Raw genomic sequence first — 14,528 nt, 5'->3', positions numbered from 1 at the left:
CTAAAATTAAGACATAAAAATGCAACGTTCACGGCTCAGTTTATTTATTTCTTATTTTATTTATTTTCAGAACTCTTGTATAAAAGCAATCAAGCACACGACAGCTGTGCTGTTATTTCACACTGCCTCTCGTGTTCTACCTATATCTACATTCTAGCAGAAATGTGCACGTACAGTGTCATGAAGCTAGATGACAGCCCAGTAAAACACACTTTTCGATGTATTACTGTTTCACCGTTATCAACATTACGTATAATGGTCAGAAGACACATCTGGGGTCACAGATGGTAAATAAAGGAATTATGCCGTAAATTTGAGAAGTTAGTGGAATTCCCCTTGAGTTTCATACACACCTACACACAAAAGACAGTAAGGCCCTGGTCACTATGGAGACAAAGGCACATTTATGTTATACAAGAAGTGAAAATGAAGGTCCAGGTGAACAGAGAGCTTTGTTTTGAGGTAAAACATCATAATGGGATTGATAGAATCTATCATTACTAAAATGTAGCTATAATCACAGAGAAAAAATAATAAATAAATAATAAAACATAAAGGCCTCAGATACATAATTTATAATTTTTCTTTATTTTTCCTTATTTTTTATTTGCTTACAGAAAAAAAAGCTGTAGAAAGCAGTCATTTGCAGGTGCCACTGGAACTTATGAGATGACACTTTCCCTCCACGCTTGGATCATTCTGCAAGATAAACACACGCCGTTCATGCATTCAACCACCAGAGGGCATCAGAGGTTTAGGTACAATCATTAATCATCATGCGCCTTCCAATGTTACATTGTTTGTCCTCCATTATCAAAATATTTCAGATCATAATGTGCAAAAGTGGTCCCTTTCCATTTGCAAACCTGCACAAATGCAAGTGAGAGAAGTGCAAAATAGAAATGTGAATACTCCAGAGAAAGTAAACAGTTTATAAAGAGAATAAACAAGAAAAAGACCAACATCTAGAATTTCTGTGACTTGCAAAAATAACTTGTCATAACCTGTTACGTCTACAAAATACTTCCATTTCTTTCTCATAGTCTGGACAAAAAACCATGAGCTACCATTCCAGAAGTTATTCAATACCCCCTCTTGTTTACTGGGTTAATGAAAGAACGTCTCCATTTGAGTAGGGTACTGGTAATGAGATACCGTGCTTTATCAATAAACTTTGAAACATACGTAAGCAAGGAATAAACCTGAGAAGCTGGCGAGTGAAACAGAACTCGTTTAGGCAGTTGTGGCCTACACATCTTTACAAAGCATGGGGGACAGATAAATTATCAGAAACACCAAATGATGATTTATCTTACATTTAGGTGATTTAGAATGCATCTGAAAGATGAGGTTTTAAAGAAGCAACATTAGGCTGTAGCCACACACAGTCTCAAAATGCACCAATGCTTGTGTTAGACAAGTGGTTTCAGGTGGAAGATCACTGCTTAGCAATGTTTTTAAATTTAAGAACATTATGCCAGCTACTCAAAAAAATTAAGCCTGGCTCAACCTGTGAACTTTTTCAAGAAATAGTTTCATGAGTCATCTTTATACCTGTATTTTCCTGTATTTACTCTTTCGTGTGTAGTGGTAGATATGAAGATTTTGCAAATGCACAATGGTTTTGTTCATAAATTATAATAAAAGCACATTTAACATCACATTAAACACATTTCTGATGTATTATCTTGCTAAATGATCATTATAATGCTGAATTTTGAGTGCATAAATCTAACACAACTCTCAAAAATTCAAGTCGGGTAAAATTAAAATTATGAAACTAAATGTTTTCATAAGGTTAACAATACAGTATTAGTTGAGGCCATTCAAAAAACAGCTGTAAATGTTTAGAAGTGAGTGATCTCCCTAGACTGGGGGATTCCTGCACGTTAAACACTGTGCTGTTGCTGGGATTCAAACGTTTGACAACCTTACAGTTGCACCATTCTGACATGTTCTCTATCTCTATCAAGTTCTCTAAAGAAAACCTATTAGAGTATACTGCTCCCAGAGAGCATCACAAGATCATAAGTTAAAAACCTGGCAACACTGCAGCCCTCCACTGACAGCAGGAAGCACTCACCCCTTTCTCAGTCTGGACACATCACGATAAGGAGAGTCCTAGCCTGCAAATAGGAATCAGTATTAAACGTTAAGGGAGAAGGGAATGAGTACTAACTGGCCGATATGACCTCAAAGCAGTATCATGATTAATTGAACATTCTACCTCGATTCTGGATAATGAACGATTATATAAGCTGCTCAAGTTGCTCAGTTGGCTTGGTGTTTGAGCTCTCCTCCATGTTGCTTCCATGTCACAGACTGAACGGGTCTACACATGACTACACACATGGTAGTATGTTATTGCGTGGACAGTACATGGACACACACTGCGGGCAAGATTACGCCAGATGTTCTGAATGTCAGTTTCGATGTAAGCAAGGTCAGCATATAAAGAGGCAGGACATTCTCTGTTTCTTTTTTTGTTGTTGTTTGGTACTGCCAATTAACCCTCCTAATCGTATCTCCCCCAGCACTAGCAATGCTATTTTTAACTGATGTGGCTTTATTTTTCAGCATTTCTCTTACAATATTGTTCTAATATTTGTCTACAGCTGTTAAAATTTCTTGGTGGACTTCTTGGTGTTTCCATTATTTTGTCTAACCCCATCAAGATAATCTTCCAAACAAGTATTTATGTTTAAATGAAAGAGCGAGACAGAGCAAGACAGAGAAAGACAAATTGACAGACAGACAAAGAACTCCCACATTACGAGACAGAAGCAGCATTTTCATTTGTCTTAAGGATAAAATATAGCACATGCATCAACAACCCCATGCCACTATTACGGCTTTCGCCTTGTAAACAAAAAAACAACAGGAAATCTGTCTTTCTCTCAGTCTGAGAAAGATCCCCTCCATACATTCCATAGACTGTCAAGGCAAAGAAAGAGAGCTCTGAGCGTCTTTAATGGCTAGTCAAGCTTTTGGTCCATAAAGGGCACTTTTTTGTGCTCTAGCTGTCACACTCAACACAGGTTGACCTCTCCATTGGTGACCGAATCTTTGGCTGTTTCGGGTTGCTCCAGGCCAGGCTTGTCCTGTGGTAGACCGGGCTGGGAGTAGGTTCCGGCGGGCAGCTTAAGTGACCCGCAGCACTCCCACAGGCCCTGGGCCGGGCTGGACGAGAAGAGTCGCCTGCAGGGATGGCAGCACTGGTAGAAGAGCAGCATGAAGAAGACAGCCAGAGCGTAGCCTAGCAAAAGCATCAGCTCCAGCACAGGCGCATCCACTTGCCGGTAGAAGTCGGTGCGGTGGACGTACCAGAGTGAGGAGAGCGCTGCATTCTCAACAAAACGCAGTGAGTAGTAGGCAGCTGAGCGGCGCCAGCCATGGCTCTTGTCGATGAGGTCCGGGTCGTCCAGCTTCAGCTGCACCGCTGACCAGCAGAAGACATTGATGCCAGCATAGAGAAACGTTAGCATGCAGAGCACGATGGTGGTACCCACGCGTGTCAGTGTCTTCTCAATGTTCTCAGGGAAGGGAGAGTGACTGCTCCAGAAGCGCACCCATGGCTGCAGGAAGAAGAGCAGGAATCCAATAAGGACCACAGGCAGCACCCACACCTTCAAAACGGAGCTGAACAGCACTAGCACAGCAACCCGTGTGGCGATCTCGAAGCCACGCCACAGGAACACACACAGGTACGCTGCTGGATGCACCGAAACCTCATAGTCATCATAGCGAATCTTGATGGCCAGGATGTTGCAGCGCAGGGCTCCGTACACAATAGAAAGCAGAGAGATGACCATCAGCGTGCCTGAGAGGGGGAGAGTAAATCTTGTGTCATTTATTTAATATGTAAATACTGAGATGGCTTACTTCTACATTCATTGGCTATTTTATCTGAAAAACTTCCTATACTGGTGTACTTTGCAGGTTGACAGGTTGCTACAGTCCTTCACCATCCATCTATATAATGAGGTCACCACAGGGACACCACTCATCATTTGTGCACAGTGTATTGTTCTTTAGAGTAGTATGTCCTTTGCAGGGAGTTCTGGAAGACCCCCTACCCTGCACATTTCCTCTCAGGAAGGGCTTGGTTAATTCACTGATTGTTGAGAGTGGGGTAAACACTACATTCCAATGGTCCAATGTGGGGAACCACTGCTCTATTGCACAGTTTACAATATGTTTACAGTGTTTGCAAAATGTTTACACACATTACTGTACTCACACAGTACTGTGCAACAGTCTTAAAGTTGTTTAAAGCTATTTACTGCAACATCATTTATAATTTTATGCCTAACAAAAACAATAAATAACATTAGAAATACAAATAAGCACAACAGCAGTAAAAAATAATGGAATGATAAGATAAACCAGGTATTAGATGGTAACCTAATCTTGGCATTCCCACGTACAATTCCACCTGCTATTGCGTTCCCTAGCACATTCCTAGTTTTACTCATGGATCTCATACTACTCAGAAAACATACATTTTACATAAAAAAATATTAACAATATTTTAAAATACTCTAAAACTGCAGACCCATTAGGTCATTTTTGCCTAAATCAATGTGCTGTTGCTTATTTTGCATGTGTTCTCAGTCCAAAGCAATACCATGATTAAAATATGAAAAATATGAAAAAAGTTTGAAGAAATAATTTAAATTTTATTTTAATTAATTACATGGTCGGATTAATAAATCTTCAATTAATTATCTACTGCTTTACATTAAGGTGATATCTCAGACTTGAAGTACTCCGGTGATGTGCAAATTCCTTGGTGCAGAACCTGCAGAGCACAGTGCTTCTATTCACAGTTCCACTTGAGTATATTTTAAAGGCACATGCAATTTAGGGGACCAGGTAGTGCAGTTTTAGTAGTTTGCCTCCACATGTTATAGTGACCAGAACTGTTTATAATGGGCCAGGACAAAGGGCACCAAGGAAGGCGATTAGTTAAGTGTTAAATGTTTTACACATTATGTTTCCTGTGATTACTTAATTGAAATTAACTGCCCAATTTGACTGCCCTAATGAAAATACAATACAGTTACCCTGTTTACCAAAGATGAAAGTGGAGACAAAAAAAGTAGATCTAGAGAGAGGGAGGATGGAAAGAAAAATAGAGTGAGTGTACAGAATAGAATAGAATAGAAAATCAGAGGAGTATGGGAGAAGATTGGCAGAAAAGAGAGATAAAAAGAGAGAAGGGGGGGGGGTCTGAAACACTAGATTTCTACTATAAAAGCTGCCTGTGCTAAAGATGTAAACAACCTTCCATTATTGATTTGTGGTGACAGTTCACCACAGTAATGTGCAGTAATAGCTCTGAATAAAATGAGTGTCCCAAGGGTCACACGAGCATCTCTATATAAAATAAGATAAATCAGCCCATGCTATTCATGCGAATCTGACCCCAGCTGACACTGTGTACTAAAAACCCCATTGTTTTCTGTTTCCCTTTCGGTTGTGAAAGGAAAACACAGCAGATCTACCCTTCCTCACGGCTGTACAGCAGACACCAAACCTAAATAGATTCAACATTCCACTGTAAACATACAGCCTTTTGCAGCCTCTATCAGCTGATCTGGAGCCAGCCTCTGCTCAGCTAATCCTCACCTACAGCGCTACGAGGCAAGAGTGGCCGACTGATCCGCCGCCCACTGCACTCCTCCATCTGCACCGCGGCTCTTTCGGGGGCACTCAGCGATTTGGTGTACACCCCCGCACGCCCAGAGGATGGCTGCTAAGCCTGTTAAACAGTGCTGGGTGTGCAAATCACTGGCAGGCAAACAGCGCAGCAGGCCTTGTACTGAAATGGAGGGGAGTCTGAGATAGCAGACACCACCTCACAGGTTGTAAACAAGCCCTCCACATCACTACACTGATATGAGGGATGTTTCTTGATGACAGCACATTAAATCTTTTGCTGCAAGTACCCCAGTCCAGTGTGACCAGTCCAGTCCAGTCCAATTAAAGATACTGGAAGTGAATTCATTATGGATCATTATAGATACTTTCTTTAAAAGTACAGTGTTGTTATGCAGTAAGAAAAAATGGGATGCATTAATAAAAATTCTATAATCACATTGCAGTGCTGGGAATTTTTATCAAATCAAACCATGAGGTGACTAGAGATTCCCACCCCTAATTGAGACATTGTTTTACAATAGTTTTAGGGAAAGTTTTGACCTAAAATGTCTATTGATTCATAATGGAGGATAGACCCTAAGAAATTGACCCTTATATCATAGTTATTGACAATAAATATAAAAACTCAGACAATTAGACAAGTTAAGGCTCGCCGGCCATTTTGAATAGTAAATACAATGGCTATATTTGTGCTGTAGACATTACAACCCCCAATTCATATCACTACCACTGTAAACAAATGTGAGAAGCAAAAGTGAAATAAAAAAAAATCACTCCAAATCCCACTTAATAACCTGGTTTACATCTCAATGAACGAATTATATGTTATTATATTAATATGTTTTAAATTGTATTATTTTCATTGGAAAATAACAAAGAACAAATAAACAAATAATATAATGGGTTGAAAATAAGGTCATTATCCACAATCCACACCTGTTTAAGGGTTGAAAGACCTGAAAGTAGCTTATCGTTATTGGTGTGGCAATTTCCTTTGCATGCTTCATTGCAGGACATTTCCGGTATTTCAGCTTATTTATGATACCAAGTCAAGCTGCTTATAACAGCACTGGCCTCACTGTTTATAACAGCTCTCATCTATTTGCTGATATCCTTCAAAAGCAAGTGTGCATCCTTGAGATAGGGCTCTAGGAAGCACACAGTCTTGAAGTGGTGCGAAGTGTTTCAGTGACATGCTGCAAAACCAGGGCAGGGGTGTAGAATGTAGCGAAGAGGAGGCTTTAAATTCAGTGAGCTGGCGCTACATAACTGTTCTTATGAACGGAGCTCAACAGCTGAGTGCTGTAATAAGAGCTGTCAATTTCAGTCAGTTTCTCTTGACATTATTTCTCTTGTTTGTAATAGATGTATTTTTAATGCATCTTACATGTTTTGTTATTCCACTTTTACAGTGTAGGAAGGAAAGTAACCATTACAACATGTGGAACTGGGTCAGTAGTTGTGTTGTATGATTTCAGAACAGTACAAAAATTTGCATTTGGAACAATGCACCTCAAACTTTTCTGAACACATTAAAGACAGATCCAGATCTTTCCACAGAATTCAACATGAGTGAAATGTAAACAGTACCTTGGTTAGGCTAATCAGTGATATTAGCATACTGTGTGTGCAGCAACCTCTGTGATTTTCTTAACGTCTGACCACTCTGATGCCTGCGCTGACCAGCATCACACTGGGAATGAAGTGGAAAGAAAGTGCCATCAATACACCCTGAGACACTGCCCAGACACTGGAGTGTTTAAGGAAGCTGTTACTAACATATCATGATCACTAGATCACACTTCATGGTTTTATTCCAATGCTGGATTTGATACAAGGAATCAGGTTAGTGCTCTTCTTGTTCCAATCAAAAAGTTAGATTTTAATGTCCAGGTCAGGCACCACTTTTTCCATGCTGTGCCATAACAGGTTGAGCTAGCTTGTGTGTCTGTTTTTGTATTTATTATACCTAGGCTATTTGCATTATTATTATTATTATTTTCCATATATCACGCAGCTGTGTTTTGTTATAGAAATGCTATGTCACTGTAAAGCTGATTTGTTTTTATTTGTTTTTGGCATAATTTGTTTAAGTAACAGTTAGTCTTTTTTATTATTTGAAAATAACACTTTAATAACTAAAGGTTCCATACCACATTTGTGTTCATGTTGAAATTCAGTTGGTGTATTTTTTTGTTATGTATCGAATTGGTATTGGTATTGAGAATCGTATACTTTCAGTGGTATTGGTATTGACTAAGAGATTTCTGGTATTGTGACATCCCTAATTAAAACTGATGGAAATAAAGTGTGTCTGATATACAGTTTAACATTGTTGTAAATGTTTACATGTGACAACTTACTGTTGGTTTTAAATTGTTGTATTTATCTTCAAAAATGTCTTATTTCCCCTACATATTGGCAGTAGCAAGGAATTTACAGTAGATTAGTGAATTATGCAACTATAATATTGCTTTGAAAATGGGAAGTACAATGCAATCCAAAAGTGCTACAAACTATACTTTACTGCAGGTTAGGACTACAGCAATATACTGCAGAAACCATGTACCCATAATTCATAGGTGCACCCTCTCTCAAAAAAGAGTAGTGTAAACTGTGTGTGGAACTTCGTGTAGAGTTTAAAACCTGTAGAAACTGCAACCATGGCACAACAGTAAAACACTTGGCCCGATATACTCTGGCACTGACAGAACACTCCCGGTACAAGAAAAGTTCCCTTATTTGGGCTACATTATTGTGTAAACACCTTATACTGCTGTTGTATCATTCATCATAAAAAAGACTTATGCCTCAGCTCATCTCACCCACACCCTGATATCTGACACTCATCATGTGTGCCATAACCCCTGGAGAAACCAGATTGAATCCTCATAGCTCCCCACATTAGCTTATCAGTAAGTGCCATATCCGTGCTGTGCTGTACCGTGGGGTGTTATCTGACAGTGGTCTGTGAGCAGTGTATTTTGAGCCAGCTATGCATAAAAAAACTATTGCAGAACCTCATGTCATGTGTTCTAGTATTTCTGTTTTTTTCTGAGATGTTTTATAGATATAATATTCAGATAAAGTATTATGATAAATATGATTATAATATGAAGAAATGTTTGGATACTGATTTTCTTTTAAAAAACACTGTGCATTCATAAGGAATATCAGTATAGTTGTAGAATTTCTGAACATTTTTGGATCAAAATGACTAAAATTAAATGTTGCAATAAATCAATAAACCTGGTGATAGAAGTCAGTCCAAAGATTGTAAGTAATGGTAAAGACATCTGTTGCTAGCTGAACTGCAGAACAGAACAGAACAGATATGCTGTTAAATATTTCTAACAGGTAACAGGTATATTTTTGTTTGAAATACATATGTGTATCCAAATAAAAATAACATTATTACATTTTTGTGACTGCATTCTATTATTATTAGTCCAAAATCTTTCTATTTTGCATTACTTTTTTACTTTTACTTTATTTTTATTATTAGGATAACAATTTAAGTAAATAGACATTTACCGGGAATGTTACTCTTTGTTCCTTTTGCTTTAATGACAGCATCCACTATTGTTTTTTGTGACTCAGGAGCACAAAGGGAGCGAAATCTGTCCTATCTGGGCCTTTCAGTTGTATGTGTGTGTGTGTGTGTGTGTGTGTAATCTACCTCACCTCTCCCAATGGAAACACCCCTCTGCAGCACGCAAATGTAGAGCTGCAGTGTGAGCTGAGGGGCAGAGCCCAGGAAGGCCTGGATGACAGAGGTCCGGGCGAAGGCTGCCCGGTGAGTGACCAGCTTGCCTTCTGCTTGTCCCACCTCCTGCTCCACCTCCTCCGCCTGACCACTGCGGGGCATTTGCTTCTTGCGTGTGATGGTGACATACGGCTCCTCCACCTTTCCTGAGCTTCCATAGATACAGAAGGCATCCAGACACCTGAGGGAACAGCAGGCATCTGGGTTTAAGGCTAAAAATAACACCATCAGTACACTGTAAACAATCTGTTATTTTAACAGTTAAGCTTAAGGCAGGTTGCTTACTGCTCTCCTCAATTTCCCTGCCTACTAGCTAGGACTCCACCTAACACACAGTGCTGCCAGCACTAGAAGGGTAAAGACTAACATGTGCTTCCCCTGAGCCACATGAAGCCAGTCAATGCACTGGGCAGATAAACATGCTTAAAGGGGCTACTTCTTTACACTCCCAAACTTTTTGCAGTATGGTGATATTAACAAATGGATTATATTAACAAATGATGAATAGCTTGCAATGATTATAATTTACTTTATTGTACAATGACAAACTAAGAAGCCTATTGAAAAAAGGCCATTTAAAATATACTAATACTATGTAGGAAAAATGCATATACATACAGTGTCCTCCACAATTATTGGCACCCTTAGTTATGCTGTGTTCTTAGGCTTCTAATAAATTTCTATTTTTTAAATAATACAGGACAACTATGCAAAAAAACCCAGAAAAAATCCAAAATTTATTTAAATAAGAGCATTTATTCAGTGGAAAAAAAATCCCACATAAAATAATTATTTTACATGAAATCATGTGTGCCACAATTATTGGCACCCCTGATGTTAATACTTTGTACAACCCCCTTTTGCCAACAAAACAGGCACTTAATCTTCTCCTATAACATTTCACAAGATGGGAGAATACAGAGAGAGGGATCTTCCACCATTCCTCTTTGCATAATCTCGCTAAATCGAATCATGGGTCCTCTCCTATGCGCTCTCCTTTTCAGCTCACCCCACAGGTTTTCAATCGGGTTGAGGTGTGGGGACAGAGGTGGTCATGGGAGGAGATTCATTTTGTGTCCGGAGAACCATTTTTGTGTAGATTTGGACACATGTTTATGGTCATTTTCTTGCTGAAAGATCTTGTGCGACCCATCTTCAGCTTTCGGGCAGAGGCCACCAGATTTTGATTTAAAATGTCCTGGTATTTCAAAGAGTTCACAATGCCATGCTTCCTAAGAAGGTTCTTGGGGCCGATGGAGGAGAAGCAGGCCCACAGAATCACAGACCCTCCCCCATACTTCACAGTGGGCATGAGGTGCTTTGCCACATACTCAACTTGTCCTGGTAACAATACAAAAAGAAAAAGAATAATATCCAATCCAGTATACACATTATCTAATATGTACAAACTATCCAGTTTAGCCCATACACTATCAAAGATTTTTAAATGCATTAATGTACCTATTTGCATGTGATACCTGTGTAAAAATGTATACTGTTTAGGATTACCTGTGACACATCTAAAACGTGTCAATTATTTGTCCTGTGCCTACTATTTACATGTAGTGAAATATTGTCAAGAAAATACAAATATTTCATGTTGGTCAAAAATTGATTTACATACATATTATTGTTATTATACATTATTATTAATAAGGATGGCATTCCAAAATTGATGCAGTTCACTTTCAGACTGATCAAGCCATGCATCTAGTTAACCTTCTTTCAGTGACCCAGTTCTGTGTAAACAATGGCCATGCAACCATTAGTCTTGAAACAAAAGCGGCAAACTGCCCGAACAGGTAGCTCCACCTTTGTGCATTCCATCCATAGAAGCACGTAAATTGCAGCCAGAATTCTTCGTCTAGCAGATATGACGTGATTTTTTTTTAATTGTTCATTTGTTATGCATGGGCCCTGCATTTCCTCCCACATTGAAACTATTCCTAATCCAGATGCGATTGTGGTAACCATGGTATGCAGTATCTAGACTGCAATGTCATTAACCTGACGGCTGGAAGTCAAGGCACAAATAGCAACATAAGCTTCTTGCCTGTGTTTACTCCCTCAGATTGTGTGCAAACAAATGCTGTCACTACTAACAGATGATTTTTTGTTTTATGATTAATTGGGGAACCAGAGTTGTAAAAAGGCCCAAACAATAAAAACATAGTAAACCCAAACCCATTTCAAAGCTGCTAAACAACAAATGGCTAAACAAACTAGAAGCCTTAAAAAGAACAAATATAAAAAAAACTGTGTGACAAAAATGCATGTAAATGGGTTGAAGCAGAATTCTTACTGCTACAGTGGCCTGTTAAAATAGCCACTATCATCATGCAAACTAGTTAAGTTAGGTTGCACAAAGTATTGGAAGTTCTCTACATAATCACTACTGCAATTTGGCAGTGTTCAAAAGTTCTCACTCACTCAACTGTAGACATTACAGTTAACAAGACTGTAAACATTTGCATATATTTAACATTGTCAGTCCAAGCAATGATGAGAGCTTAATGTTTTGCCACAGGAATAGGTTCTATCAGATATCTTTGATACACTGGAGTAATGAAATAACAACATTTTGGGAGGAGGAACATGCCTGAAGCCCCTCTTCCTGTCACATGTCTCACAACCCTCATCCACCCTTTTATCCTGTCATCTATCATCTATCTATATTCCTGACTCCACTTATTAGAGGGGGGGCTACCACAAAGCAGAAGCCACCTGAACTTCTCTCCCTCCTCTTTTACAGTCTTCTCCCAAATCTTTATAAGTTGAGGGTCCAAACTAGCAAAAGCACAGTTCTGAGATGCAAAAATGACAGAATATTCATTGTGAAGGTAAATTTGAATAGATTCAACCTTGCACATCTACAGATCTCTACATCCTACAAATCTCATGTCACCAGTCCCAATAAAAATGCATCACCATGTCCTTGAATGATGAGTTCTAAAGCAAAACTCCCCAACAGACATATATCCTTATAAACACCCTGCCTTGCTACATCACTGGTGCATTTTAAGGTGACTGAATCTGGGTTAAAGATTTAAAGATTTAAACCCTTAAAATGTGCGAAGCCGGATCGATGCAGCACAGAGCTCCTGCTACATCAGCGTGGGTGCCAGAGCAACACTGCCTTAGGGGACGGCCTGTGCAAGCCCCGATGGGCCATTTGCCCATCTAACTCATTCAATATGCACAGGACTGCCACTGCACCATACAGACCTGCTAGCTTCTGCGGTGCAAAGCCTCTAACTGTAATTGTTTATTCTAAACACCCAAATGTGTTAGCAGTGCATGCAAGCCTTCATACTTGTCCATTCAGCTCTCATTATCTACCCAGCTTATCTGTTCTAGAAAATAGCACACTAATGTGCTTTAAGAGACCCGGCGGTGGAAGGTATCTGACTTGACTCCAGACGACATTGTGAGAAAGGCAATGAAATGGAAGTATTAATCATTGATGAGCCACACAGGGTCCCTGAAACATTGACCAGCACTATCTGATTGGGCCTTCACCAGATCACGCCGTCGCACTGAATCGCACTGAAAGCAATGTCAAATCCATCAATTATGGATACACTGTGTATATGGAGGATAGACAGTTGGGGCTGGTAAAGGCTGCGAAGGCAACATTGACTGATACAGGAGGCGTCAACAACACAGTGACAGGCCATGCTTATCACTTTCCACAGAATAGAACTATACGCATTGAGTCTCTTCAATCAGTATTTGACCAGCATTAACTTACATAGTGGGAGCTTGTTAAAAATAACAGCACTTTTTAGAAATAAAGAAAGATGAAAACCTACATTTGCATACATTTGCATATTTCGGTTCCTTGTGGGTTCAAATGTAAACACATTCAAAAATGTTTCCTGACTATCAACTTACATACACATTTATGAAGGCTTATGCAAACATGGGCTGGTTAATATACAGACTACTTTAGCCTTTAAAATGATTATACACATTTATCCAGGTGACATTTAGTCTTACGAATGTCATCCTTTACTATGTAAGTAAATGTAACCAATGTCACACAGCATGTATATTCAATTCTAGGTGCCTATTAGATTTCATTGCAGAGCTTTGGCTCTAACCCCTCCTCAGGTCACCAGGTGGACAACCCGGGTCAACACACCTAACACAGGATGACAACCAGTATGATGTGGTGTTTTTTCCTTAGGTAATGTTTTGTCTCCATCTGAGGCTCTAGCTGTGTGTCTGGCCAAGTGCCAAAACCACCACCACCATTGTCCACTGATCGATGGATTCAAAAGGATTGCCAACACACATGCTTGCCTATTTCTGTTATACATTAGGATAAATGGCTTCATCCCGTTACAGGCAGGGCTGAGAATACCATTAAGCAACATTCCATCAATGCTCACGGTTCGGCACAGCTAAACGTTAAAGGCAGCAGTAAAAGTGGGAGCCCACCTGATAATAGGTCCCAGCTGTAAAATGTGGAGAAGCAGCACAAGCGGCCTGTCCCTGCTCAGGTCCCTGTGGATGAAGATGAGGGTGAGCTGCACCAGGACGGAGGGTACCAGGGTGAAGAGCAGCGTGAAGCACTGCCAGATTTTGTCGCCGGCCGAGCGGTACGTAGTGCTGAGGTAAAGGGCAGCCGTCGTCTCGGCTGTGAACAGAGAGACCGACACAAGGACCGAGCTGGGCAGTCTCATCCTCACGCTGCCATCTTGGGCTTCTCTTCTGCTGATCTCGCATGTAGACTGCGTTGAGACGGAGAGCCACACCGTCGTAACGCCGCGGTTGAGTGCCGTTGTTTTCTTCCCCACCCGTATTTCGGAAATGCCCGCCTCCTTTGCGGCGATTGGCTACCTGAGTCCCGGCTCCTGTGTTCAGATTGGCTAATAATTCATAGGCCACTCAAGGACAATTCGCCGCTACACCGACAAACGCATGTTGCAAAGAAAACACACGCCTGTTCCAGAGATGGGTGCACTGTTGATGATGGTGAACTACTAGCCAGACAAGCACAGCTGAACAACCAACAGATTTAACCACCCATTCAACTCAGTGTGAAGAGTTCTGTGTATTGAAACAGCTGCATGTTGGCTTCTGGATACTAGTC

At 40.1% G+C, this 14,528-nt stretch overlaps 1 protein-coding gene across 1 annotated transcript; it reads right to left on the bottom strand.

Annotated features, from left to right (window-relative positions):
* Positions 1 to 1,553: 1,553 nt before the first annotated feature.
* On the bottom strand, positions 1,554 to 14,220 carry xk (X-linked Kx blood group (McLeod syndrome)). Its single transcript, XM_072671459.1, has 3 exons — positions 13,874 to 14,220; positions 9,349 to 9,611; positions 1,554 to 3,820 (listed from the first exon to the last, which is right to left on the bottom strand). Exons 1-3 carry the CDS (start codon positions 14,116 to 14,118, stop codon positions 3,030 to 3,032), a joined length of 1,299 nt encoding a protein of 432 aa, XP_072527560.1. The 5' UTR covers positions 14,119 to 14,220; the 3' UTR covers positions 1,554 to 3,029.
* Between the last annotated feature and the right edge of the window lie 308 nt (positions 14,221 to 14,528).

This window comes from Salminus brasiliensis, chromosome 25, assembly GCF_030463535.1.
Source record: "Salminus brasiliensis chromosome 25, fSalBra1.hap2, whole genome shotgun sequence".
NCBI lineage: Eukaryota > Metazoa > Chordata > Actinopteri > Characiformes > Bryconidae > Salminus > Salminus brasiliensis.
Note: the sequence above shows the minus strand (reverse complement) of the source record. Positions and strands in the feature narration are given on the sequence as shown.

Coding starts and splice junctions, on each gene's coding strand:
- xk (XM_072671459.1), bottom strand. CDS start 14,118: ATGAGACTGCCCAGCTCGGTCCTTGTGTCGGTCTCTCTGTTCACAGCC. Junction 9,612..13,873: donor CAGCTGGGACCTATTATCAG/GTGGGCTCCCAC, acceptor CTGTTCCCTCAG/GTGTCTGGATGCCTTCTGTA. Junction 3,821..9,348: donor GGGTGTTTCCATTGGGAGAG/GTGAGGTAGATT, acceptor TCCCCCTCTCAG/GCACGCTGATGGTCATCTCT.